The sequence below is a fragment of the Procambarus clarkii genome, chromosome 63 (assembly GCF_040958095.1).
Source record: "Procambarus clarkii isolate CNS0578487 chromosome 63, FALCON_Pclarkii_2.0, whole genome shotgun sequence".
Classification (NCBI taxonomy): Eukaryota; Metazoa; Arthropoda; class Malacostraca; order Decapoda; family Cambaridae; genus Procambarus; species Procambarus clarkii.
In genome coordinates, this window is record NC_091212.1 from 11,022,671 (window position 1) to 11,049,943 (window position 27,273).

The 27,273-nt window shown below is 44.6% G+C and overlaps 1 protein-coding gene across 14 annotated transcripts in view; it reads right to left on the bottom strand.

Moving 5' to 3' along the window:
* LOC123769529 (uncharacterized) overlaps nucleotides 1-27,273 on the bottom strand; it is a 193,761-nt gene that overhangs the window by 10,695 nt on the left and 155,793 nt on the right. For 11 of the 14 annotated variants that reach the window (XM_069308704.1, XM_069308706.1, XM_069308713.1 and 8 more), the window contains 5 exons: nucleotides 21,335-21,388; nucleotides 19,636-19,687; nucleotides 14,906-15,004; nucleotides 8,500-8,667; nucleotides 2,859-2,969 (listed from right to left, as the gene is read on the bottom strand). In XM_069308704.1, coding sequence (XP_069164805.1) covers nucleotides 2,859-2,969; nucleotides 8,500-8,667; nucleotides 14,906-15,004; nucleotides 19,636-19,687; nucleotides 21,335-21,388 — 484 coding nt within the window. The remainder of the gene's footprint in view (nucleotides 1-2,858; nucleotides 2,970-8,499; nucleotides 8,668-14,905; nucleotides 15,005-19,635; nucleotides 19,688-21,334; nucleotides 21,389-27,273) is intronic. The other 3 variants (XM_069308705.1, XM_069308715.1, XM_069308707.1) reach the window with 2 other exon arrangements.

Consider the following 27,273-nt stretch of genomic DNA (forward strand, 5'->3'; position numbering starts at 1 on the left):
AAATTAATCATATTTATTTACTAATGAACAAGATTTCATTCAATTATAATTACAGTATATAGAATAACTTTTTTTTCACAGACTTCTAACTATAAGTATAACAATTGGAGCCCCAAAAAGTACATTAAAACTTCACAAATGAAATTGAATTAACCCTTTAAGGGCAATATTTCTCAAATCTTGTCAATCTTTATCACCTTTCCCAGGGCAGAATTTGTAAAGGTTTTGAATATAATGTATGTCTGATAAACACAGTTGCCATATAATGTAATATACAAAACAAACACAGCAATTCTAACAAATATTTACACACTTGTTTGTGTTACAAACATTTCAAGTAAATGCGTTAATTAATAGATTTGTAAACACTTTTGAAAGACCATTTTGATAATACTGAACTGTGCCTAATTGAAATACAAATGATTTTTGCTCATAGATGCAGAAAACATTGTGATTATCTTACACTGTCAACCTTCTGGCTTGCTGCCATAAATTATTTGCTTATTGAATGTTGCAATACTTTGTTTCATAATTGTAAAACTTCTCATAAATCCCCACAAACTCAAACCCCTGACAGCATTCAGCACTCTTACTGAAATCATCGAATATATTAAATATCAAGTCACTGAAGTGTACTCTATATTGTATCTGTAAAACTATGAACTGTAATACTGATCGTGACCAACTAGAGGGTTGTAACATAACACATGGGCATCACACAACAAAAATATCTATTTGATATTCTAAAAGGTGCAACTTGACCAAAGCAGAAAGTCCTTGAAATTAAGGGTCTTGAACAATGCAATGACCTCCCCAAATGTTTATCCAATTTTATATATAAATATATGCATTATTATTATTATTATTATTATTATTATTATTATTATTAATATTATTATCATCATCATTATTATTATATTTGAGAGGCAGTCATTCTACTACTGCCATAGGTATACATTTCTTCCTGAACACCTACCAAGTCCACAAACTGCATCAGACAAGTTTCACATACAGGAACTAGCACCACTGAGCCCCTTATACAGGTACCACATCTGCACACTCAAGATGTACAGGTACAGTACTGGTATTGGAGGCACATCAGATGACATCACTCGCATGAATGCCAATTGATGCCTATCAGCCAGTCTCAATTCCTCACTCACTCTACCACTAGGTGGTAGTATCTCGTCTTACCCCAGATACACGAACTAACCACAGCTCATATAATATTTTTAGAACCTTGTAGCAGTTTGGTGGGACCATATGGTTAGTTTTGTTGCTCTTGTTTTGTCTTTGACTGGAAACTTCCCAGTTCTGTGTATTTAGTTCAGGCAAAAGTGTTCTTTTAAGACATGTTATTTTGAATTGCTGTTTTCCTGAACACTGTCTGAAGTGCCTTTTCAAAAATTAGACAATGGTAAGCTTGTTTACTGACTGATACTATGATACTTCCAGTAGCTTTTAACTGTTTGCATGAAGTATGGTCTTTGTCTATGTTCAGGGTGAGAGTCAGCATATCTGGTACATACTATAAAGGTATATTGGCACTCACAGTGGATGTTTGATGTCTTATACGAGATTTCTGATTTTTTTTATATTGGCAATTCAAATTGGAAGAAGCAAGATTCTGATTGTACTGGTTGCCTAGTAATGACCTCTGTGTCTTTTCCTTGTAGTTAACATTAAAGGACATGTCTCTTGTGGTTCTAGTTATTCCAACTGCAGTTTTGGAAAAATAGCAGCATCAGAATCTGTTGTTGATCTGTGTTTGATGTATCTGGTAGATGGAGAATAGTATACCAAAAGTGTCTACTACTCCTGTTGATTGCCCTGGGATCTACTAATAATTTACCAAGGATTGAGGTATGGCTTACCAGGTGTTTGCCGGGTGTACCACCGAGGAGCCGGTCGGCCGAGTGGACAGCACACTGGACTTATGATCCTGTGGTCCCGGGTTCGATCCCGGGCGCCGGCGAGAAACAATGGCCAGAGTTTCTTTCACCCTATGCCCCTGTTACCTAGCAGTAAAATATGTACCTGGGTGTTAATCAGCTATCACGGGCTGCTCCCTGGGGGTGAAGGCCTGGTCGAGGACCGGGCCACGGGGACACTAAAGCCCCGAAATCATCTCAAGATAACCTCAAGATATACCATTACATGTCTTGCCACTTGGCGTACTTAGCCATCCATGGCAGAGTAGGTGCTAGCTATCCTCATGATCCTCCAGAACCTGCTGTCTTCTTGGCCAAGCCAGTTCCAGGCCCCCACTGAACACTCCAAGATCAAGAATATTACAAAATAAAAATCTAACTTTCTTGTGACCCCAAGTGATATGTGCCCTATGTGTTTTAACCATCTGGGGAGTTGAATGGTTGCCTTATGACATAAGCATAATCGTATGGGATGGATTCTGGTGACCCTTAGGCAGAGCAGAAACCAGATACAGTATCTGCACAGTGTCATGAGTGAGCTGGGAATCCAAGGTAATTACATCTGATCACAGCCTTGGATAATGATGCAGAGACCAAGCATCACTTGGTTATTCTAGGATAGATAATTTTCTCTAGTCTTACCCCCTTCCTCTACTATGATCTATGCTGGGAAGTGATTGTTTATCTGGCATGACTTATTTATGGTCCTGTCATTTAGGAGAACAGGCCTAAGGAAGCAAATGAGTGATAGAGCTCAGGAATTATATGAAAGTTCTGTATGTACAGTACTTTCATGACTTGGACAAGTTAAAATTTATTATAGCTGCCACCGAGATATTTACACATCTTAAACAATGTACTGCAAGGTATGACATAGGAGTAGCAAGAAACACTACAGTTTAATGTGTCACAATACGTCGTACTTACAATACTCTATGCCAAGGACGACATCTCTGAAATAGCTCCAGGCTTGGTCTTCACTTAGTGGAGTGTCTGTTGGGATCTCCATTACCTCACCCTTCTCTAGGAGCTCAAATACTGTAAAAGAAAATGAATGAATGTATGTATATGTATGTATGTAAGTAATTATGTAAGTGTAATTACCTAAGTGTAGTTACAGGATGAGAGCTATGCTCGTGGTGTCCCATCTTCCCAGCACTCTTTGTCAAATGACGCTTTGAAATTACTGACGGTTTTGGCCTCCACCACCTTCTCACCTAACTTGTTCCAACCGTCTACCACACTGTTTACAAAAGTGAATTTTCTTATATTTCTCCGGCACTTTTGTTTCATTAATTTAAATCTATGACCTTGTTCTTGAAGTTCCAAGTCTCAGGAATTCTTTCCTATCAATTTTATCAATTCCTGTTACTATTTTGTACATAGTGATCATATCGTCTCTTTTTCTTTTATCTTCTAGTTTTTGCATATTCAATGCTTTTAACCTCTCCTCATAGCTCTTGTCCTTCAGTTCCGGGAACAATTTAGTGACATGTCTTTGCAACTTTTCCAGTTTGTTGATGTGCTTCTTACGATATGGGCTCCATACAACCTCTGCATATTCCAGCTTTGGTCTAAAAAAAGTTGTGAACAATTTCTTTAGTATTTGTCCATCCATGTATTTAAAAGCAATTCTGAAGTGAGAAAGTGTAGCATAGGCTCCTTGCACAATGTTCTTAATATGGTCCTGAGGTGATAGTATTCTGTCTGGAACCACCCCTAGATCTCTATCATAATTCTTTAAACATTTCTCACATAATTTATAGGTTGTGTGGGGTCTATGTTCTCCTATTCCACATTCTATAACATGGCATTTATTCACATTAAATTCCATTTGCCAAGTGGTGCTCCATATACTTATTTTGTCCAGGTCTTCTTGAAGTGTATGGCAATCATCTAAGTTTCTTATCTTCCCTATTATCTTAGCATCATCAGCAAACATGTTCATATAATTCTGTATTCCATCTGGTAGATCGTTAACGTAGATAATGAACATTACCGGTGCAAGAACTGAACCCTGTAATTACCTAAGTGTAATTACCTAAGTGTAGTTACAGGATGAGAGCTACGCTCGTGGTGTCCCGTCTTCCCAGCACTCTTTGTCATATAACGCTTTGAAACTACTGACGGTCTTGGCCTCCACCACCTTCTCACTTAACTTGTTCCAACCGTCTACCACTCTATTTGCGAAGGTGAATTTTCTTATATTTCTTCGGCATCTGTGTTTAGCTAGTTTAAATCTATGACCTCTTGTTCTTGAAGTGCCAGGTCTCAGGAAATCTTCCCTGTCGATTTTATCAATTCCTGTTACTATTTTGTATGTAGTGATCATATCACCTCTTTTTCTTCTGTCTTCTAGTTTTGGCATGTTTAATGCTTCTAACCTCTCCTCGTAGCTCTTACCCTTCAGTTCTGGGAGCCACTTAGTAGCATGTCTTTGCACCTTTTCCAGTTTGTTGATGTGCTTCTTAAGATATGGGCACCACACAACAGCTGCATATTCTAGCTTTGGCCTAACAAAAGTCATGAACAATTTCTTTAGTATATCGCCATCCATGTATTTAAATGCAATTCTGAAGTTAGAAAGCATAGCATAGGCTCCTTGCACAATATTCTTTATGTGGTCCTCAGGTGATAGTTTTCTATCTAGAACCACCCCTAAATCTCTTTCTTTATCAGAATTCTTTAAAGATTTCTCACATAATATATAGGTTGTGTGGGGTCTATGTTCTCCTATTCCACATTCCATAACATGACATTTATTAACATTAAATTCCATTTGCTGAGTGGTGCTCCATCTACTTATTTTGTCCAGGTCTTCTTGAAGGGCATGACAATCATCTAAATTTCTTATCCCTCCTATTATCTTAGCATCATCAGCAAACATGTTCATATAATTCTGTATACCAACTGGTAGATCATTTATGTACACAATAAACATCACTGGTGCAAGAACTGAACCCTGTGGTACTCCACTTGTGACATTTCTCCATTCCGATACATTGCCTCTGATTACTGCCCTCATTTTTCTATCAGTCAGAAAATTTTTCATCCATGATAGAAGCTTACCTGTCACCCCTCCAATATTTTCCAGTTTCCAGAACAACCTCTTATGTGGAACTCTGTCGAAAGCCTTTTTTAGGTGCAGATAGATGCAGTCAACCCAACCATCTCTTTCCTGTAATATCTCTGTGGCTCGATCATAGAAACTGAGTAAATTCGATACACAGGATCTTCCAGATCGAAAACCGAACTGTCTGTCTGATATTATATCATTTCTCTCTAGGCGTTCTACCCATTTAGTTTTGATTAGTTTTTCCAATACTTTCACTATTACACTTGTCAATGATACAGGTCTATAATTGAGGGGGTCTTCCCTGCTGCCACTTTTGTAGATTGGAACTATGTTAGCCTGTTTCCACACGTCTGCTACGATTCCTGTACACAGGGTGTACTGTGGTACGCCACTTGTGACATTTCTCCAGTCTGATACATTGCCTCTGATTACTGCCCTCATTTTTCTATCAGTTAGAAAATTTGTCATCCATGTTAGAAGTTTACCTGTCACCCCTCCAGTATGTTCCAGTTTCCAGAATAGTCAACCCAACCATCTCTTTCCTGTAAAATCTCTGTGGCTCAATCATAAAAACTGAATAAATTTGTTACACAGGATCTTCCAGATCGAAAACCATACTGTCTGATATTATATCGTTTTTCTCCAGGTGTTCTACCCATTTAATTTTAATTACTTTTTCCAGTATTTTGACTATTATACTTGTCAATGATACAGGTCTATAATTGAGGGGGTCTTCCCTGCTGCCACTTTTGTATAGTGGAACTATGTCAGCCTTTTTCCACGCATCAGCTACAATGCCTGTACACAGGGATGCCTGAAAAATCATTTAATATGTAATGCTGAGCTCAGGTGCACATTCCCTCAGAACCCATGGTGAAACTTCATCTGGACCAACTGCTTTGTTCTTACTTAGCTCCTTTAGCATTTTTTCCACTTCGTCTCTAGACATCTCTATGTGCTCTATGTTGTTCTCTGGAATTCTAATTGTGTCTAGTTCCCTGAAGATTTCATTTTGTACAAACACACTTTGGAACTTTTCGTTTAATGTTTCCCACATTTCCTTTTCATTTTCTGTGAATCTGTTTCCCATTTTCAACCTCTGAGTATTATCCTTTACCTGCAATTTGTTGTTTATGAATTTAGAGAAGAGGCCTGGTTCAGTTTTACATTTGTCAGCAATCTCTTTTTCAAAATTTCTTTCTGCCTCTCTCCTCACTGCCGTGTAGTTGTTTCTCGCATCTATGTATCGCTGGTATGTTTGGGGGTTTGGCCTCTTCCTATATTGATTCCATTTTTGTGACTTTTGGTCTCTGGCCCTCTCGCAATTTCCGTTGAACCAATCCTGTTTCCTAGTTCTGCATCTCTGTTTTGGTATAAATTTTGTTGTGCCTTTATCATATATTTCATAAAATATGACATACATCTCATTTACTTCATATCCTAATAGCAAGTCTTTCCAGTCAAATTCCATAAAGAAATGTCCGAGTTCCCCATAATGACCTCCCCTGAAATCAGGTTTTTCAAATGCTTCAACCTCATTTTCTTCCAGATTATAACGCATTGCAAACTTTATTCCCAAAAAGACATGGTCACTTTTACCCAAGGGAGGAAGGTACTGAATGTCAAATATCTCTTCCTCTTTCCTGGTAAATATCAAATCCAGCATGGAGGGAACATCCCCTTCCCTCATCCTCGTAGCTTGTTTAACATGTTGAAACATGAATTTTAATGTTTCCAGGATGAGGTTTACGAATCTACAAGTCCAAAAATCCTCTGTTCTAGCTTCATATGCCTCCCAGTCTATGGATTTCAAGTTGAAGTTGCCGACTACCAACAGTCATGATCTATCTTTATCAGCTCTCACTACAATCTCTCTCATTATTGTTATAAGACCCCTCTCGTTTATTATCTAGCTCCTCCTTTGTCCATGTGTTGCTTGGCGGTGGACTATATGCATTTATGATCATTAATTTATCATCCTGATTGCAGATCTCTAGTGCTATTATGTCAACTTCTCGTGGATTGGCAATCATTATTTCATTTACCTTTAGGTGTTCTTTCACCAGCACAGCAACACCACTGCCTTTCCAAATTTTTCTGTCCCGTCTCCAGACTCAGTAGCCTCCTTGGGAATATGGCCTCATTTAAAATATCATCTTCAAGTTTAGTCTCTGTGAGTGCAACAATGTCTGGTGTCTGCAGCTGTATTACATCACTTAACCCCAGTATCTTTGATCTCACTCCATCTATGTTGGTGTATGCAATTTTCAGGAACATGTTCCATTCTCCTTATTCTTCACTACCCTTTCTCTAGTGATTTTGTTGGTTTGCCTTTTTGTACCATTTTACTGGTCTGCCTACCCCTGTCACTTTGTAGAAAAAAAAATTGATTTCTTCTTCATTCTTGCTCTCATTTAGACGTTTTGCCACGACGAAGTTCAGTTTTAGCTTCTCTGTCTTCTCTTGAAAGATCTCGTCTTAACGACCATACTTTCCCTTCTTCATCACTTTGTAATTTTCTATCATTCCTTAGTACTTCTTCCATCTGTTTGGCACCGTTCAGGGTAATCCTCAAAGGTCGATCTTTCCCTTTTACATACTTTCCAATCCTCCTGTAGTCGCAGACATTCTCGATGGTAGTAAGACCTTCCACGAGATCAACAATTTTATCTACTACTTTCTATTCTTCTACAGCTCTTTCTGACCTAGATGTTATCTTCTTTTCTTTGCAACCAAAAATTATCCAAGACTTACTTCGATCAACTGTGTTTTGCACCAATTTAGGATTTGATGCTTTCTGACTTCCTGCCAAATGTTTGTTTTATCCTGGTTGCTACAGTGTTTGGCTTCCTTTACTGCTTCTTCTGTGTGTGTGTGTTTTACCTAAGTGTAGTTACAGGATGAGAGCTACACTCGTGGTGTCCTGTCTTTCCAGCACTCTTTGCAATATAATGCTTTGAAACTACTGATGGTCTTAGCCTCCACCACCTTCTCACCTAACTTGTTCCATCCGTCTGCCACTCTGTTTGCGAAAGCGAATTTTCTCATATTTCTTCAGCATCTGTGTTTAGTTTAAATCTATGACCTCTTGTTCTTGAAGTTCCAGGTTTCAGGAAATCCTCCCTGTTGATTTTATCAATTCCTGTTACTATTTTGTACGTAGTGATCATATCACCCCTTTTTCTTCTGTTGTCTAGTTTTGGCATATTTAATGCTCTAACCTCTCTTTGTAGCTCTTGTCCTTCAGTTCTGGGAACCACTTTGTGGCATGTCTTTGCACCTTAGTGAATATACATTTCTATGGCACTATTGTAGGATAACTTGATAATTATATAATGTAATTTCAGCATGAAATAAATTCACAATACATTACTGAAGCCCATATCCAAGTTCTTGAGACTTTATTATGCAATTACAAGCATACTAGCTGCAAAGTGGCATCATCTGAGTTAACTCATGATATTATTTGAATTATTGAAGGTAATTACTCACCCATATAAAAATTATCTTCATCAGGATCATTGAGGACTTCAACCAGCTTGACAACATTGTGATGGTTGAGCTTCTTCAATATGGCTATCTCCCTGTGTACACGGTCAAGGGGATTTTCAATTGGTCGTCCTCCTAGTGATGCTCTGGGAGGTGGCAGCCGTCCCTTAACTGTGGAGAGAATTTTAGTAACATCAGAAAGCTTCCAATTCAAAACTGAATCATTGTTCAATTCCTGTTCAATTTATACCAACTAATCATAAACAAATTCAGAAAAGGAAACACACACAAAGACTGCCAATTAAGGCAGTAATCTTCAAAACTGTCCAGACTGAAAAGAAGGCCAATGTAACAACAAGGTGCAGGTACTGTATTTGGGTGTAAAATAATTCACGAAGAAAAATTTTGGAAAATAAAAACACAGAATTTCTCAAAACTATATACAAGAAAACTTAACCAGCTAGGCAAACATCCAGGTGGTGGTCAAATTTGTTTACAATAGAACAGCTAGCTCATTCCATAGATGTGTCTGCATCCTTGAGGTGGGGAGGTGACCTGCTGAGGATGTGTGAAGATGCAGAAGGATGCAGAGATAAGAATTAAAAGTGTAAATAGAAGATAAACATCTCTACACTGATATAAAACAGCAGTAACATGTCTGTGAGCAAAACTATAAAGGAAAAAAGCAAATAATAAGCAGGCAAGCCTAATGCAAGAACTGCGGGTCATGGTGAAAATGAGAACAAGATGCAATAAAAAAAAAATCAGCCTCACAACAAGAGCTGGAAAGTCACAATGAAAAATTAAGTTTGGAATCAATAGAGTGTTCCAACCTACCTGAGATTCGTACATGCTGGAAATGACTATCAGGCCTAGCCAGACCATGGCTCACAAAGTGCAGCTTTTGAACAAATATTTGTCAAACTTGCCTTTCACATCCACACTTCCCATGATTGGTACAGGCAGTTAATAGGGCTACAGACTCGTCCTGATCAGGGATGTGACAACACACCCTGATCACTACCCAACAATGAAATGTGACTCGAGATGAGTTGCATAGACTGCTCAGATATACATGTTCTCTACCACACAGCTCAAAATACAGACATCCTCATATTGTAAGAAGCAGAAGTACTGGTACAGGTACTTTTTGTAAATAAAATTTGAATGCTTAATGAATGAAGTTTCATGCAAGATTGAGATGAGAATTTTACATTTTGATTTAAAGGAAGACTTTTGCAGGTTGCATCCTGGGAACGGTCAGTCGTCGACCCAAGACCAGAAACACGTATTGTACATACCAGTACGTTTAAATAAATAACATCAATTTAATATGGTAATACTATATATAATAACATGTGTTTAATAATAATAATAACAACATAATAATGATATGTAAATGTTGTGCAGATCTTGAACCTCTGTAGTTTATGTAGTTGGAGCTAATTTGGAACACTATACTGACTGTAATTACCTAAGTGTAGTTACATAATGAGACCTATGCTCATGGTAAGGAGAGAAGAAATTTAGTTTAAAAGGGAATGTTAGAAAAGACCAAGTTGAGCCTAAATTACTACTGTATTTAAATTTAGAAAACCAAACAATATAAAAGACAAAATTTAGAGCAAGCTATCTGCAAAGTGGATAACAACTTTTGCTACAACATTGTTGAATATTTTTTAAACGTGGTTGACAAACTTGCAATAACCAAATTATAGTTATTAATAACTATATTATATAATAATCTACATAAATAAAAATGGAAATGTTCGTTTGTTCAAAATCGCTAATCTCCGAAAGTTCTTCACTGATTGCTTTGAAATTTTGACACACCGTTCCATTTGTATACGAGCGTGACTTTATATACGTACTAAATAGATGTCACGTCTGTGACAGGTAAAAACAATTTTTTTTTTTAAACTGTGTTTTTCATGTGAGGGTAATCTCCAAAACCTCTTTACTGATTGCTTTGAAATTTTGACACAATGTTGTATTTGAATACGCACGTGTTTTTATATGCCACACCTGTGACAGGTAAAAACATGCTTTTTTTTTTTAAATATAGTGCCATCTGTTGCATGTAAAAGCAACACACGCTATACTAAATATGTTACGATTTCATTTCAATGTTTCCAATTTCATTGGTAAATTGAATTTTCATATATTTCGATTTATTTTAATTTTGATTTAATTATTTTGTGTAACATTGCATTGGAATTGACCTGTGTTGTTTACCACACCATTCATTTTGTGAGTATAATTTATTTTTTTATTTTTTCATTGTTTTTTTTTTTTTTTTTTTTAACTCTTCTTATTTTTCTGTGATGGGAACATCAGATCATTTAATGTTCCCATTTTTCTGATGGGAACATCAGATCATTTAGGAACGCATCGGACAAGGGAGTGGGGAATGGTGGGGAGGACGAGGGGACGGGAGTGAGGGATGGTGGGGAGGACGAGGGAATGGGGGAGGGGGTAATGGTGGGGAGGACAAGGGGACGGGGGAGTGGAGAATAGTGGGGAGGACGGGAGGGAGGGGGAAATGGTGGGGGGGGGGGACAGGGGAGTGGGGAATGGTTAGGAGGACACGGGGATGGGGGGGGGAATGGTGGGGAGGATGGGGGGACAGTGGAGGGTTGCTGAGGCTCAGCAACGCATGACTGGGTACAGCTAGTAATATATAATTATTGCAATAATTAGAGGAAAAAGCTTAGGTAATACAAATTTAATAGTAAGACCAGATATCACCTTGGATACTAAAGGTATGAACAGAAGGATTTACTTAGCTATACCCATTTTAGACAATTTTCAGGGCATTTCACAAAGTTCTTGTAGTACAATGGTCAGAGCAGTGCCATCAATATATAGTACTGTTTGTGTGATAAATGTCAGGTGCTTAGGCATGGTAGAATTTGAGAACTTAAAAAAAAAAGTAAAAAATTGGAACGCTGGAAGCCGATTAATATATGTACTCACCTAGCTGTGAAGTACTGTTTAAATATTTGAGAAAAATCTGTATTGAGCTCTTGAAGGATTACAAACTTAACTCACGTGAGCAAGTCCTGGATTTTGAAGGACTAAGTCCTACAAAATCAGTAATACCTGGTCTGTTAAATAATACCTTATTTGCAATAGCTATTCTGTAAAGTAACATTATGACTTAAAAATAAAACCACTTGTAATAATAGAAACTTATTTTCCATATTTGTATATTGCCAGTGTGACTCTGCCGTAGAGAGGGACGTGTGTTCCCGTCCAATTACTCTAAGGACTTTTATAGGGCAGATTCTAAATTACCTTTTTTTCTTATGCAGTAAAGGTCGGGGTTCGATGGTTTGTACAACATTACACGGCTTCGATGCTCGTAACCATACAGCCCATGGTAATGCATTTACCATCTTTGTTACCAAAACACAAAATCTCTACCAAGCACAATACTTCTCTACTCACTATAGACACAAGACAATTCAAGTCATACAAATGATGCTTGTAATAAGTAATATTCTTATAAAAATAAATGTATAGTGGGGTCCGTCTAATTACCACAAGCTACACAAGCTTCACAAAGCTTCCTGGCAATACGTTAGTAATGAATAAATATGATAGGTTAGGTTGACCTGACCTGACCTGACCTGACCTGACCTGACCTGACCTGACCTGACCTGACCTGACCTGACCAAACCTAACCTAACCTAACCGACGCTTGGATCGGCGACTTGATTTGGCGTCACCAGCTCTTTATTTTTGTCAAATTTCTTTATAAAAAGATACTTTTTCAGATTAAAATTATGTTTTTTCGTGTTGTACATTCAGCACCAACATTATAATGAGTAAATATATCATATTTATTCATTACTAACGTATTGCCAGGAAGTTTTCTGAAGCGTGTGTAGCTTGTGGTAATTAGACGGACCGGAAAAAAATGGTCGATTGGACCGTCGACTTCCTTTGGCATCATCAGCAGCTCATTTTCGTCTAATTTCGTTATAAAATGATACTTTTTCAGAGTAAAAATATATTTTTCATGTTCTACATTCAGCACCAACATTATAATGAATAAATATATCATATTTATTCATTACTAATGTAATGCTAGGAAGCTTTGTGTAGCTTTGAGTAAGTTTGGGTAGCTATGGGTAATTAGGCGGACCCGATGTACTGGGCCGACCCGCGGTCACTCTCTTGAACTCTGACCTGTAGTCCTGTACACTCTACACAGGTCTATCGTGCTTGCTTCCCTCCTCCTTCCCTCCTCCTTCCCACCTTCCTCTCCACCTTTCCTATTCTCTTACACGAAGGAAAATCTCCACCCGGATCCCAACCTTCGCCATCTTGCATGGTGCAGAAATCTATAATTCACAATAATTTATAATTCACTGTGTCAGGGGACAGGAAGCCAGAGTGTATTCATACACATCTGGCTTTTATTGAGGTCTCTAGCTACCCCCCCCCCCCTCAAGGTTGAATTACTGACCCCACCCAGGATGTAATTAACCCTATAACAAGCTGACTAATTCTTGAATACTACTCACTGATAGGTGAACAGAGGCCAATAGGCCTTCTGCTGTTGTTGTTGTTATAGAAGATTCAGCTACTCGGAACAAGTTCCAAGTAGCACCGGCTATGGTGAGCCCGTTGTGGACTTACCTGGCACAGGACCTGGCAGTTGCCTTCATTCTTATGTTCCATTGGAAAATATTAACAGTTTGATGGTTGCTTATCTAAATGTTACCTACACTGGCAAATATATTTACTATCGTGTTAAAGCATATTTAACACGCTTCGATCTACACTTTTTAATTCATTCACGTTAAAAAAAAATACACATTGCAAGTTTTAGCAAACGCTCTCATTCCAAGCTGAACATTTCCTACACCATTTATTAAGAAAAGTTTACTGTACCAACAAAGTTTTCGCCCGTTCCCATAAATATATTTCAGCCCTTAAAAACTTAGAAATACTATTCAACGCTACTATAAACTACTTTCTAAACTACTAGAAAATAGATTCCAATAAACAGGAGGAATGTTGGAACGCTCATGTGCCCAATAGGTTCTAACACTTATGTGCTCTGTTTACTATATTTAAATGTGATTTATGGATTTCTACTCCCTGGATTTAGGGTCCCTTGAGGGACTTTAAGGAGGGGGGGGGGGGAGGGAGTAGAAAGAGCCTAAGCTACTCTATCTTTTTGAGATGTACATCAGTTTCCTCAATAAACTTACTTGAAGTTGAAGGATCAGGAGTTCGAACTTGGGGGGGAGGGGCGGGAGGGAGCCTCGATACAAGCCTTGATAGAAGTATATATATATATATTCAGTTGAACAAATCCACAAGGGCCGTGACGAGGATTCGAACCTGCATCCGGAAGCATCCCAGACACTGCCTTAATCGACTGAGCTAAGTACGGCCTAAGTACAGTATATATTCAGTATACACACACACACGCTTCCTGTCCCTCACAACGGTAATTATCACACACACACACACACACACACACACACACACACACACAGAGGGATACTCAGAGTGGACATAGACGAAATGTTCACACGGAATAGTAACAGAACGAGGGGACATGGATGGAAGCTTGAAACTCAGATGAGTCACAGAGATGTTAGGAAGTTTTCTTTTAGCGTGAGAGTAGTGGGAAAATGGAATGCACTTCAGGAACAGGTTGTGGAAGCAAATACTATTTATAATTTTAAAACCAGGTATGATAGGGAAATGGGACAGGAGTCATTACTGTAAACAACCGATGCTCGAAAGGCGGAATCCAAGAGTCAATGCTCGATCCTGCAGACACAACTAGGTGAGTACTAGGCGAGTACACACACACACACACACACACACACACGGGGACACAGGTGGAAGCTGAGTGCCCAAATGAGTCACAGAGATATTAGAAAGAACTTTTTTAGTGTCAGAGTGGTTGACAAATGGAATGCTTTAGGAAGTGTTGTCGTGGAGGCTGACTCCATACACAGTTTCAAGTGTAGATATGACAGATCCCAGTAGGCTCAAAGAACCTGTACACCAGTTAATTGACAGTCGAGAAGCGGGACCAAAGAGCCAAAGCTCAACCCCCCGCAAGCAAAAATAGCTGAGTACACACACATTCAAAACCAAAGTGGTCACTTTTGACAGGTTTTTCTACCGTGACTTAACCGGCAAGTCTGAGTGATTGGTGCCACCGCCTCACCCCACCACCAGATCTGCTCTACCAGACAACATGTTCTTTCCAATACTAAATAATAACTGGCAGAAGACCCATTAGGTGAGGTGGTGAAGGCGTCCAAGCTGCTCAGGTCTGCCCAGACGAGGGTCGTGACGGAGCAAGAGGCTGTCAACAATTAAGACTTATCTTGAAGGTTATCTCGCGTTATGTTATTGATTGACGAAGACTTACCTCTTGACGGGGGCGGGGAGGAGCTAGCCAGGAAGTGTGGGCTGAGGGAACGAGCGTGGGTCGCAGCTTCCGTCTCCGCTCCTATGGTCCAGGCTCGACCTGTCCGCCATGCACACATCAACACACAAGGACCAACATAAAATAAGAAAATAAAAGTGTAAAAATAAAAATGAGGTGAGAATGTACATGCTGGATGCTATATATATATATATAATTAAGAGACATGCAATGGTGGAACACAGGAGACCTCGGGGCAGGTGTGGGTGACCACAGCCCACCTCGGGGCAGGTGTGGGTGACCACAGCCTACCTCGGGGCAGGTGTGGGTGACCACAGCCCACCTCGGGGCAGGTGTGGGTGACCACAGCCCACCTCGGGGCAGGTGTGGGTGACCACAGCCCACCTCGGGGCAGGTATGGGGTGTGGGTGACCACAGCCCACCTCGGGGCAGGTATGGGGTGTGGGTGACCACAGCCCACCTCGGGGCAGGTATGGGGTGGGGGAAGGGAGGCTGGGAATCGGTATAAATAGTGCTCGAGGCATCCAGGGGGAGAGGCAACACAGACTGATAAACACTAAGCCACCCCCCAAGAGGTGGCACGGGCATGAATAACCCGTAAGGGGCAACAGAAGCGGGTCATATATTATCATGCAAGATGGTGGAACTGTAGCGAGTAGATTATCCAATAATATACTCGCTCTATCACGATCCACGTAACAATAGAACCGTTACAGAACAATCCCCCCTCCCCCCACCCCCCCCCCCTAGCCCAAACTCTCCCAACCCCACTTCCTGCATCACCACACTTTATCACAAAACGCAAGACAAATGGGACGGGGGGACCTTTGACAAGCCGCCAGCTTCCTGTCCTCGTCGAGGCCACCAGAATGCTAGTGGCCCTCGGGTAAACAAAACAATTTCACCCACCCTACCGAACTAAAAATTTCCGGTATATTTGGTCATTCAGCCTCTGATGTCAGTCATATGATGCCCGTGACTTCACTCACCACTAATGATGGACGTCTCCGTTACTTAACATAAGGTGGCACTACAGTTCATTGTACATTATCTAGAACAAATACAATAATTAATGGCTAACTTTCGTAAACTCAGCTATTTCCGATTTACGATTTTTTTTATATAACCCGCTTAGGTATGCGCAGCAATGTGCGGCTGCCATATTCTATCTATGTCTATCGTGGATAGATATGGCGTCTATCTATGAGTTCATCTAATATCCCCATTTTCTAGGATAGTCATACGTGATATCGAGAGAGAACGTGAGATACGAGACTAATCTATTAATGAGCCGGGCATTTTGCAATCTCCAGGTAAATCACAATAATATCTACACTACACAATAATAACTCCCAATATACCTGAGTGTATGTTGCGGTTACAGAGCACAAAGTAACATATATACCATTTGGTCTGAAATCATTAATAACAAGGCAATTTTTGAGATTGTGGTAAGTGTATGTCCCAGCTCTTGTTCACAGCTTATAATTGGAATGTTTGCCATTGGGGGACTGATGTCTGGGGTACAAGTGATAGAATGAGCAGCCCAGCGGGTTTTCTTCCTATTGGGGAGTGTTGTACATGCTACTATGGCGGTGTGTCCACTCACAGGATGAGTGGCGCTGCCCAATACTGTCACTATGGCGGTGTGTCCACTCACAGGATGAGTGGCGCTGCCCAATACTGTCACTATGGCGGTGTGTCCACTCACAGGATGAGTGACGCTGCCAAATACTGTCACTATGGCGGTGTGTCCACTCACAGGATGAGTGACGCTGCCCAATACTGTCACTATGGCGGTGTGTCCACTCACAGGATGGGTGACGCTGCCCAATACTGTCACTATGGCGGTGTGTCCACTCACAGGATGAGTGACGCTGCCCAATACTGTCACTATGGCGGTGTGTCCACTCACAGGATGGGTGACGCTGCCCAATACTGTCACTATGGCGGTGTGTCCACTCACAGGATGAGTGACGCTGCCCAATACTGTCACTATGGCAGTGTGTCCACTCACAGGATGAGTGACGCTGCCCAATACTGTCACTATGGCGGTGTGTCCACTCACAGGATGAGTGACGCTGCCCAATACTGTCACTATGGCGGTGTGTCCACTCACAGGATGAGTGGCGCTGCCCAATACTGTCACTATGGCGGTGTGTCCACTCACAGGATGAGTGACGCTGCCCAATACTGTTATTATGGTGGTGTGTCCACTCACAGGATGAGTGACGCTGCCCAATACTGTCACTATGGCGGTGTGTCCACTCACAAAATGAGTGGCGCTGCCCAATATTGCCACTATGGCGGTGTGTCCACTGACAGGATGAGTGGCGCTGCCCAATATTGTCACTATAGCGGTGTGTCCACTCACAGGATGTGTGACGCTGCCCAATACTGTCACTATGGCGGTGTGTCCACTCACAGGATGGGTGGCGCTGCCCAATACTGTCACTATGGCGGTGTGTCCACTCACAGGATGAGTAGCGCTGCCCAATACTGTCACTATGGCGGTGTGTCCACTCACAGGATGGGTGGCGCTGCCCAATACTGTCACTATGGCGGTGTGTCCACTCACAGGATGAGTGGCGCTGCCCAATACTGTCACTATGGCGGTGTGTCCACTCACAGGATGAGTGGTGCTGCCCAATACTGTCACTATGGCGGTGTGTCCACTCACAGGATGAGTGACGCTGCCCAATACTGTCACTATGGCGGTGTGTCCACTCACAGGATGAGTGACGCTGCCCAATACTGTCACTATGGCGGTGTGTCCACTCACAGGATGAGTGACGCTGCCCAATACTGTCACTATGGCGGTGTGTCCACTCACAGGATGGGTGGCGCTGCCCAATACTGTCACTATGGCGGTGTGTCCACTCACAGGATGAGTGGCGCTGCCCAATACTGTCACTATGGCGGTGTGTCCACTCACAACGGAGGGACCCTGGGTTCAATCCCCAACAGGCAGAACAGAAACGGTTGGGCATGTGTCCTTTTTTTACCTGATGCCCCTGTTCACCTAGCAGTGAAATAGGTAGCTGAGAGTTAGGCCTAAGTACAGCTTTTTTTGTTTTAGCTGTTGTTGTTAAGGATTCACTATCTGGAACAAAAAGTTCCAAGTAGCACGGGCTATGGCGAGCCCGAAGTGGACTTTTGTTTTAGCTATTGTTTACCTTTCCATTCTGTTTTCTGAGGTTGTAAAATTGAGTTAACTGTGTGAAACAAATGTGTGTCGTCAGAGGTGGGGGGGGGGTTGTAAAGACCTACCTAAACCTTACCCAACCTATTTCAACCTATCCCAAGCCAACCTAATCCAACCGAGCCCAACACAGCCTAATCCAACCGAGCCCAACACAGCCTAATCCAACCGAGCCCAACACAGCCTAATCCAACCGAGCCCAACACAGCCTAATCCAACCGAGCCCAACACAGCCTAATCCAACCGAGCCCAACACAGCCTAATCCAACCGAGCCCAACACAGCCTAAAATAATCAAAATACTTATCAGACGACTACATATGCCGTTTGAAAACAGAAAACGGCCTATTGTCGAAACGTCAGTGTTTACGATTTTTAACATGCTGTTCATTCAAAAACGTGAATTTCCTCAAATATAAATTAATATTATAATATATGAGCATATTGTGGATATATAGGCATAGGTTAGGTTAGGTTAGGTGTTTAGGTTCTGTTGGCGATTATTTGTATTTGTAGTCCGTGGGTGAAGCATTTACAGCGTTGTGATTCGAACAACAGTCGTCAGTGAAGCACTTGTTCCGGATTTGTTCGAACGTCAGCAGTTGTGAGTCGTGTGTAAACCGTTTTTCATTCATAAACAGCGGGTTTGGCGGGTGCATGGAATCACTTTTGGATCTTTGTTTGGAGGACGGGTTGCACAGCTGATGACGTTCGAACACTTCCGGAACAAGTGCTTCACTGACGACTGTTGTTCGAACCCCAACGCTGTAAATGCTTCATCCACGTACTACAAATACAAATAATCGCCAACAGAACCTATAAACACCTAACCTAACCTATGTCTATATATGCACAATACAATAATATTAATTTATATTTGAGAAAATTCCTGTTTTGAAATAACACCATGTAAAAGTTTATGAATGAGTCTGTGGGGGTCGACCGCTGGATGGAATGGACTTGAGTCGAGGACGGATTGGAGGCTTGAGCGCCCCCCCCCCCCTGCTGTCACCCGGCACAGTGCGGGGAGCCTATAGGCACTTAGTGACTGTGTACTGTGACTTTTACAGGTCACAGAATGAACATAATGCCTCTCCTACCACCAAAAAAAAAAACACGTTTGACGCCTTTAAATAATAATCTAGATACACATTCTTATAGACGACCATATATACACACATTACATTAACACAACTACACCAGGTACACAGGTAGTACACATGTGTGGTACACAGGTAGTACACATGTGTGGTACACAGGTAGTACACATGTGTGGTACACAGGTAGTACACATGTGTGGTACACAGGTAGTACACATGTGTGGTACACAGGTAGTACACATGTGTGGTACACAGGTAGTACACATGTGTGGTACACAGGTAGTACACAGGTAGTACACATGTGTGGTACACAAGTAGTACACATGTGTGGTACACAGGTAGTACACATGTGTGGTACACAGGTAGTACACATGTGTGGTACACAGGTGTCGCAACACCTGCGATACTTACCGAAACACCCGTGTTTCTTCATCAGCTTCTTCTTGGAGAGGATCTTCATGGCCTGTCGAGAGAGATAATACATGTTAATGACAGCCAGGTGGTGCTGATAGACACGAGAATGACAGCCAGGTGGTGCTGATAGACACGAGAATGACAGCCAGGTGGTGCTGATAGACATAGTCACACAAAAGAACTATCTAAACAGGAGGATGGGTTTATATATATATATATATATATATATATACATGTACTGTATATATATATATATATATATATATATATATATATATATATATATATATATATATATATATATATATATATATATATATATATATATATATATATATATATATATATAAACTGGCTGCCTGTCCCCCCGACACAATGAATTATTAATTATGAATGATGCGTTGTACAGTAATGTGGAGATTACACTACATGAGACCAGGAGGCATGGCAGGATGTGCAGAATACCCCCGTTGAAAAGCAGAGGTGCAACAGGTACTCTGAGAGAGAACTCTATCAACATCAGAGGCCCGAGACTGTTCAACACGCTTCCACTACACATAAGGGGCATAACTGGCCGACCCCTCACAGTGTTCAAGAGAGAACTATCAACATCAGAGGCCCGAGACTGTTCAACACGCTTCCACTACACATAAGGGGCATAACTGGCCGACCCCTCACAGTGTTCAAGAGAGAACTATCAACATCAGAGGCCCGAGACTGTTCAACACGCTTCCACTACACATAAGGGGCATAACTGGCCGACCCCTCACAGTGTTCAAGAGAGAACTGGATAAACACCTCCAAAAGATACCTGATCAACCAGGCTGTGACTCATACGTCAGGCTGCGAGCAGCCGCGTCCAACAGCCTGGTTGATCAGACAACCAACCAGGAGGCCTGGTCGGAGACCGAGCCGCAGGGACTTTCATCCCCGACACCTCCACAAGTCACACAGATGGGTCGCTACGTCACACAGATGGGTCGCTACGTCACACAGATGGGTCGCTACGTCACACAGATGGGTCGCTACGTCACACAGATGGGTCGCTACGTCACACAGATGGGTCGCTACGTCACACAGATGGGTCGCTACGTCACACAGATGGGTCGCTACGTCACACAGATGGGTCGCTACGTCACACAGATGCGTCGCTACGCCACACAGATGCGTCGCTACGCCACACAGATGCGTCGCTACGCCACACAGATGCGTCGCTACGCCACACAGATGCGTCGTTACGCCACACAGATGCGTCGCTACGCCACACAGATGCGTCGCTACGCCACACAGATGCGTCGCTACGCCACACAGATGCGTCGCTACGCCACACAGATGCGTCGCTACGCCACACAGATGCGCTGCTACGTCACACAGATGTATTGGCACGTTTCACAAATTAAATAAAGGAACTCTAGGGAAGTAAACTCAGATTTACCTCCATGAGTGAAATTATTTTCAGGACCGCTGAAAAATACATACACAAACTCCTTCAGTGACATGTTTAAAAGAAAAATACTACCAACATACACACACAAATACACACACACATATTGTGGTGGATCTCGTATAGTGTGGAGGCTGGTGTATATTGCGTACTGTGGAGAACAGTATGGTGTATACTGTTGAGAATGGTGTATGTGTATTGTGCGGCCTGTTGTGTGTACTGTGGCATAGGGTGTCACCTCCCAGTACTCACATAGTGGGTGTCGTCCTCCTCGTTGTACGCCAGCTTCACAATACCATACGACCCCTGGAAAGATACAACAGTTTACCTTAAAAACCTCCTCACAGCGTCACAGTTTTCTATGAAGCCCCGTCTCCGAGGCTACGCCAAATTAGCAACTTTGTTATTCCATCTATCGTCAAACTATTATGCAAGACGAGCAGCATATCAAAAAGGTTCATGCAATGACATCAACAAACTCCTAGGAGTTAACTCTGTCAGCAGAACTATTTATATATCTTACGTGAGTGAATGTAAACACATTCAGAATTCAGAGACGACTCAAATTCAAATTTCAAATTCAAATGTTTATTTAGGTATACTACTCCTATTACAAGTGTTCAGGAAATGTGTAAATACTTCATTCATGTTGCTGTAGTGCCAGAAAGGTTATAGCAATATATTCAAAGGTTGCATATGTTCATGAGTTTAAGCTTTCTACAGCCGCCCACAGGATGGGTATGGGGTCCACTACCACCCGCAGGATGGGCATGGAGGTCCACTACCACCCATAAGATACCCATGGGCTCCCCCCTGACCATGGGGCACCCCCCCCCCTCCACCCTGACCCACATGGGCGGGCACATTGTTAAAGGTGTATATATAATGAAAGGCAAATATTGCGCCACAACATCCAGCCCTAACTAACAACTAATATATATATATATATATATATATATATATATATATATATATATATATATATATATATATATATATATATATATATATATATATATATATATATATATATATATATATATTGTACCTAGTAGCCAGAACGCAGTACTCGGCCTACTATGCAAGGCCCGATTTGCTTAATAAGCCAAGTTTTCCTGCATATATATGTTTTCTAATTTTTTTATGAAATGATAAAGCTATTCATTTCATTATGTATGAGTTAATTTGTTTACATTTGAGTTAAAACTAACGTAGATATATGACCTAACCTAACCATCCCTACCTAACCTAACCAACCCTACCCTACCCTACCTAACCTAACCTAACCAACCCTACCTAACCTAACTTAACCAACCCTACATAACCTAACCTAACCAACCCTACCCTACCCTACCTAACCTAACCTAACCAACCCTACCTAACCTAACTTAACCAACCCTACCTAACCTAACCTAACCAACCCTACCTAACCTAACTAACCCTACCTAACCTAACTTAACCAACCCTACCTAACCTAACCTAACCAACCCTACCCTACCTAACCTAACCTAACCAACCCTACCTAACCTAACTTAACCAACCCTACCTAACCCAACCTAACCAACCCTACCCTACGCTACCTAACCTAACCTAACCAACCCTACCTAACCTAACTTAACCAACCTTACCTAACCTAACCTAATCAACCCTACCCTACCTAACCTAACCAACCCTACCTAACCTAACTTAACCAACCCTACCTAACCTAACCTAACCTAACCAACCCTACCCTACCTAACCTAACCAACCCTACCTAACCTAACTTAGCCAACCCTACCTAACCTAACCTAACCAACCCTACCCTACCCTACCTAACCTAACCAACCCTACCTAACCTAACTTAACCAACCCTACCTAACCTAACCTAACCAACCCTACCCTACCCTACCTAACCTAACCTAACCAACCCTACCTAACCTAACTTAACCAACCCTACCTAACCTAACCAACCCTACCAAACCCTACCTAACCTAACCAACCCTACCTAACCTAACTTAACCAACCCTACCTAACCCAACCTAACCAACCCTACCAAACCTAACTCAACTAAGTCAATAATTTATGTTCTTAATATAATATAGTAACAATTATTCAAATAAACTAACTGCAAACAATTTATTGAAAATGAAGAAAATCACTCGGCCTATTAGGCAACCCGGGCGTTGCATAGTGGGGGACGGCAGCGGGTGGGGGACGGCAGCGGGTGGGGGGACGGCAGCGGATGGGGGAACGGCAGCGGGTGGGGGGAACGGCAGCGGGTGGGGGGGACGGCAGCGGGTGGGGGGACGGCAGCGGGTGGGGGGAACGGCAGCGGGTGGGGGGAACGGCAGCGGGTGGGGGGAACGGCAGCGGGTGGGGGGAACGGCAGCGGGTGGGGGGAACGGCAGCGGATAGGGGGAACGGCAGCGGGTGGGGGAACGGCAGCGGGTGGGGGGGACGGCAGCGGGTGGGGGGAACGGCAGCGGGTGGGGGGAACGGCAGCGGGTGGGGGGAACGGCAGCGGGTGGGGGGGACGGCAGCGGGTGGGGGGGACGGCAGCGGGTGGGGGGAACGGCAGCGGATAGGGGGAACGGCAGCGGGTGGGGGGAACGGCAGCGGGTGGGGGGAACGGCAGCGGGTGGGGGGAACGGCAGCGGGTGGGGGGAACGGCAGCGGGTGGGGGGGAACGGCAGCGGGTGGGGGGGGAACGGCAGCGGGTGGGGGGAACGGCAGCGGGTGGGGGGAACGGCAGCGGGTGGGGGGGACGGCAGCGGGTGGGGGGGACGGCAGCGGGTGGGGGGGACGGCAGCGGGTGTGAGACGACAGCGTGTGTGGGACGGCAGCGGGTGGGGGACGGCAGCGGGTGTGAGACGAAAGCGTGTGTGGGACGGCAGCGGGTGGGGGACGGCAGCGGGAGGGGGACGGCAGCGGGTGGGGGACGGCAGCGGGTGGGGGACGGCAGCGGGAGGGGGACGGCAGCGGGAGGGGGACGGCAGCGGGTGGGGGGAACGGCAGCGGGTGGGGGGAACGGCAGCGGGTGGGGGGAACGGCAGCGGGTGGGGGACGGCAGCGGGAGGGGGACGGCAGCGGGTGGGGGACGGCAGCGGGTGGGGGACGGCAGCGGGAGGGGGACGGCAGCGGGTGGGGGACGGCAGCGGGTGTGAGACGAAAGCGTGTGTGGGACGGCAGCGGGTGGGGGACGGCAGCGGGAGGGGGACGGCAGCGGGTGGGGGACGGCAGCGGGAGGGGGACGGCAGCGGGAGGGGGACGGCAGCGGGTGGGGGGAACGGCAGCGGGTGGGGGGAACGGCAGCGGGTGGGGGGAACGGCAGCGGGTGGGGGGAACGGCAGCGGGTGGGGGGAACGGCAGCGGGTGGGGGGAACGGCAGCGGGTGGGGGGAACGGCAGCGGGTGGGGGACGGCAGCGGGTGGGGGACGGCAGCGGGTGGGGGACGGCAGCGGGTGTGGGACGGCAGCGGGTGGGGGACGGCAGCGGGTGTGGGACGGCAGCGGGTGTGGGACGGCAGCGGGTGTGGGACGGCAGCGGGTGGGGGACGGCAGCGGGTGTGGGACGGCAGCGGGTGTGGGACGGCAGCGGGTGTGGGACGGCAGCGGGTGTGGGACGGCAGCGGGAGGGGGACGGCAGCGGGTGGGGGACGGCAGCGGGTGTGGGACGGCAGCGGGTGGGGGACGGCAGCGGGAGGGGGACGGCAGCGGGTGTGGGACGGCAGCGGGAGGGGGACGGCAGCGGGTGGGGGACGGCAGCGGGTGGGGGACGGCAGCGGGTGTGGGACGGCAGCGGGTGTGGGACGGCAGCGGGTGTGGGACGGCAGCGGGTGTGGGACGGCAGCGGGTGTGGGACGGAAGCGGGTGTGGGACGGCAGCGGGTGGTGCCCGTGTCAACAGGAGGAATGGCAGCCAGCAAGGGACCAAGAATCAATACATACCTTAAGAAGCCCTTACTAGCTCGCTTAAAGGTTACCCTCAAGTGTCTCTTCTTGTGCCCGGGCAGGTGGGCGTGTGGGCGTGGGGTGTGGGCGTGTGGGTGGGCGTGTGGGTGTGTGGGAGGTGGGGGGTGGGTGTGGGTATGGGTACAGCCCCTGGTACCCCCTGGTGAATGGGTTAAGTGAGGCGCCGCCGGGATCACAGCTTAATAACTCGCTGGTACTCCTGATTCCAACTTTTCATCACGCAAGATCTTGTGGAAAATTGCTTCTTGTATCTCAGAGACGGGGTGGGAGTGACGGGGGTGGGAGTGACGGGGGTGGGAGTGACGGGGGTGGGAGTGACGGGGGTGGGAGTGACGGGGGTGGGAGTGACGGGGGTGGGAGTGACGGGGGTGGGAGAGACGGGGGTGGGAGTGACGGGGGTGGGAGTGACGGGGGTGGGAGTGACGGGGGTGGGAGTGACGAGGGTGGGAGTGACGGGGGTGGGAGTGACGGGGGTGGGAGTGACGGGGTGGGAGTGACGGGGGTGGGAGTGACGAGGGTGGGAGTGACGAGGGTGGGAGTGACGGGGGTGGGAGTGACGGGGGTGGGAGTGACGGGGGTGGGAGTGACGGGGTGGGAGGGCCGTTTTCAAGCGTTTTCTGATGCGTGTTGGCGTAAGGACCATTCGCCCCTGACGCACAACTGATGGCCATGCGGCCCCTCGCATGCTGAAGTGATGTGATGAGAAACATCAGCGGCCAAAATAGCCAAGAATGCTGTCGGGTTTTGGGGTTAAAAGTCAGTCGTGTCGTCAGTCTAAGGGGGTCATGGACGCCCTGGGTACGAGTCCTTCAGGGGGGGTGTCAAGAGTTATCTGAGATGATATATATAATCTAGATAAACATATATATAAACCTTCAATGGTCCCCCCACGCTATAAATAATTATAAACCCATCGGGATTCGAACCTGCAATGCCCCCGCAATGCACTATAGCTACCACAGTACCCAAACTACCAACTGATGGTGGTCTGGGGTACTCTGCCCGTCCTCTTAAGTTCCCCCCGTTCTTATCCTAACCAGACGAGGGAAAATGGGTAAGTTTCCGCCCACCGTCCACCCTCCCCTTTGCCTGCAGTTCCCGCCTCATTAGGCCCAAGCCCTCCCCCCCCCCTGGCAGGTTTGTGAGGAAATGTGGTCATGGTTTGTTGCCACAAGTTGCCATGTCTTGTTGCCAGGGTGTGGGCGGGTGGGCGCCTGTGTGTGCTATCTACAGTATCAAGTTTAACATGGTGGAGGCTCGTGCATATTCCAACATTGAAGAGTATGTGCTCTCACTCCTGGCGCTTAGCTAACATGCACGGAAGTATGAGGATTTCTGTGGCAGGGCAGTTGGAAGGGCCAACCACTTGGATCATCGGGGGATTGAACGCCGACCCTGCAAGAAGCGTCGAGGCCTCCTCTGTACCGATCAGTCCCAAGAGTTTGGGGAACAAATACCATCTGGTTCTGCTGGCCTTGCCTACCTCCACAAATCTATACTCGAGAAACAATATGAAACAAGGGTTAAAGTTAACTGCAGAGGAGGAGGAGGAGATATATTGGATGTCTAGTTTCTCGATAATTTGTCATTGAGACTAACACAATAAAGGAAGGCTTTAACATAATAAAATATGTTTAATATGTTAATTAATTTAACATATTAAGCAAAAGGTCTATTGCTTAATATGTGCTATTGATAGAGTTAACAGTTCGATCCTGCAGGGACAAATAGTAAATACACACACACACACACACGCACGCACGCACGCGCGCACACACACACACACACACACACACACACACACACACACACACACACACACACACACACACACACACACACACACACACACACACCTGAACTACTAATCATGGAAGATTTCAACCACGGGAAGATGGATTGGGAGAACAGAGACCCACATGGAGGACCAGACACATGGAGAGCTAAGCTGCTGGACGTGGCGACAAGAAACTTTCTAAGTCAACCCACCAAGGGACCGACAAGAATGAGAGAAGATGAACCAGCCTTGCTTGATCTGATATTTACCCCTAAATGAGTCGGATATAAGGGAAGATAAGTTGGAAGCACCCTTGGGAATGAGTAATCACAGTGTATTGATCTTTGAGTACCTGGTTGAGCTAGGTACTCAAAGATCAATACAAAGATCAAAGATCTCCCCCCAAAAAAGAACTAGGAAACAAAAGGCTGGCGTACCGAAAGGGGAATTATGAGGTGATGAGAA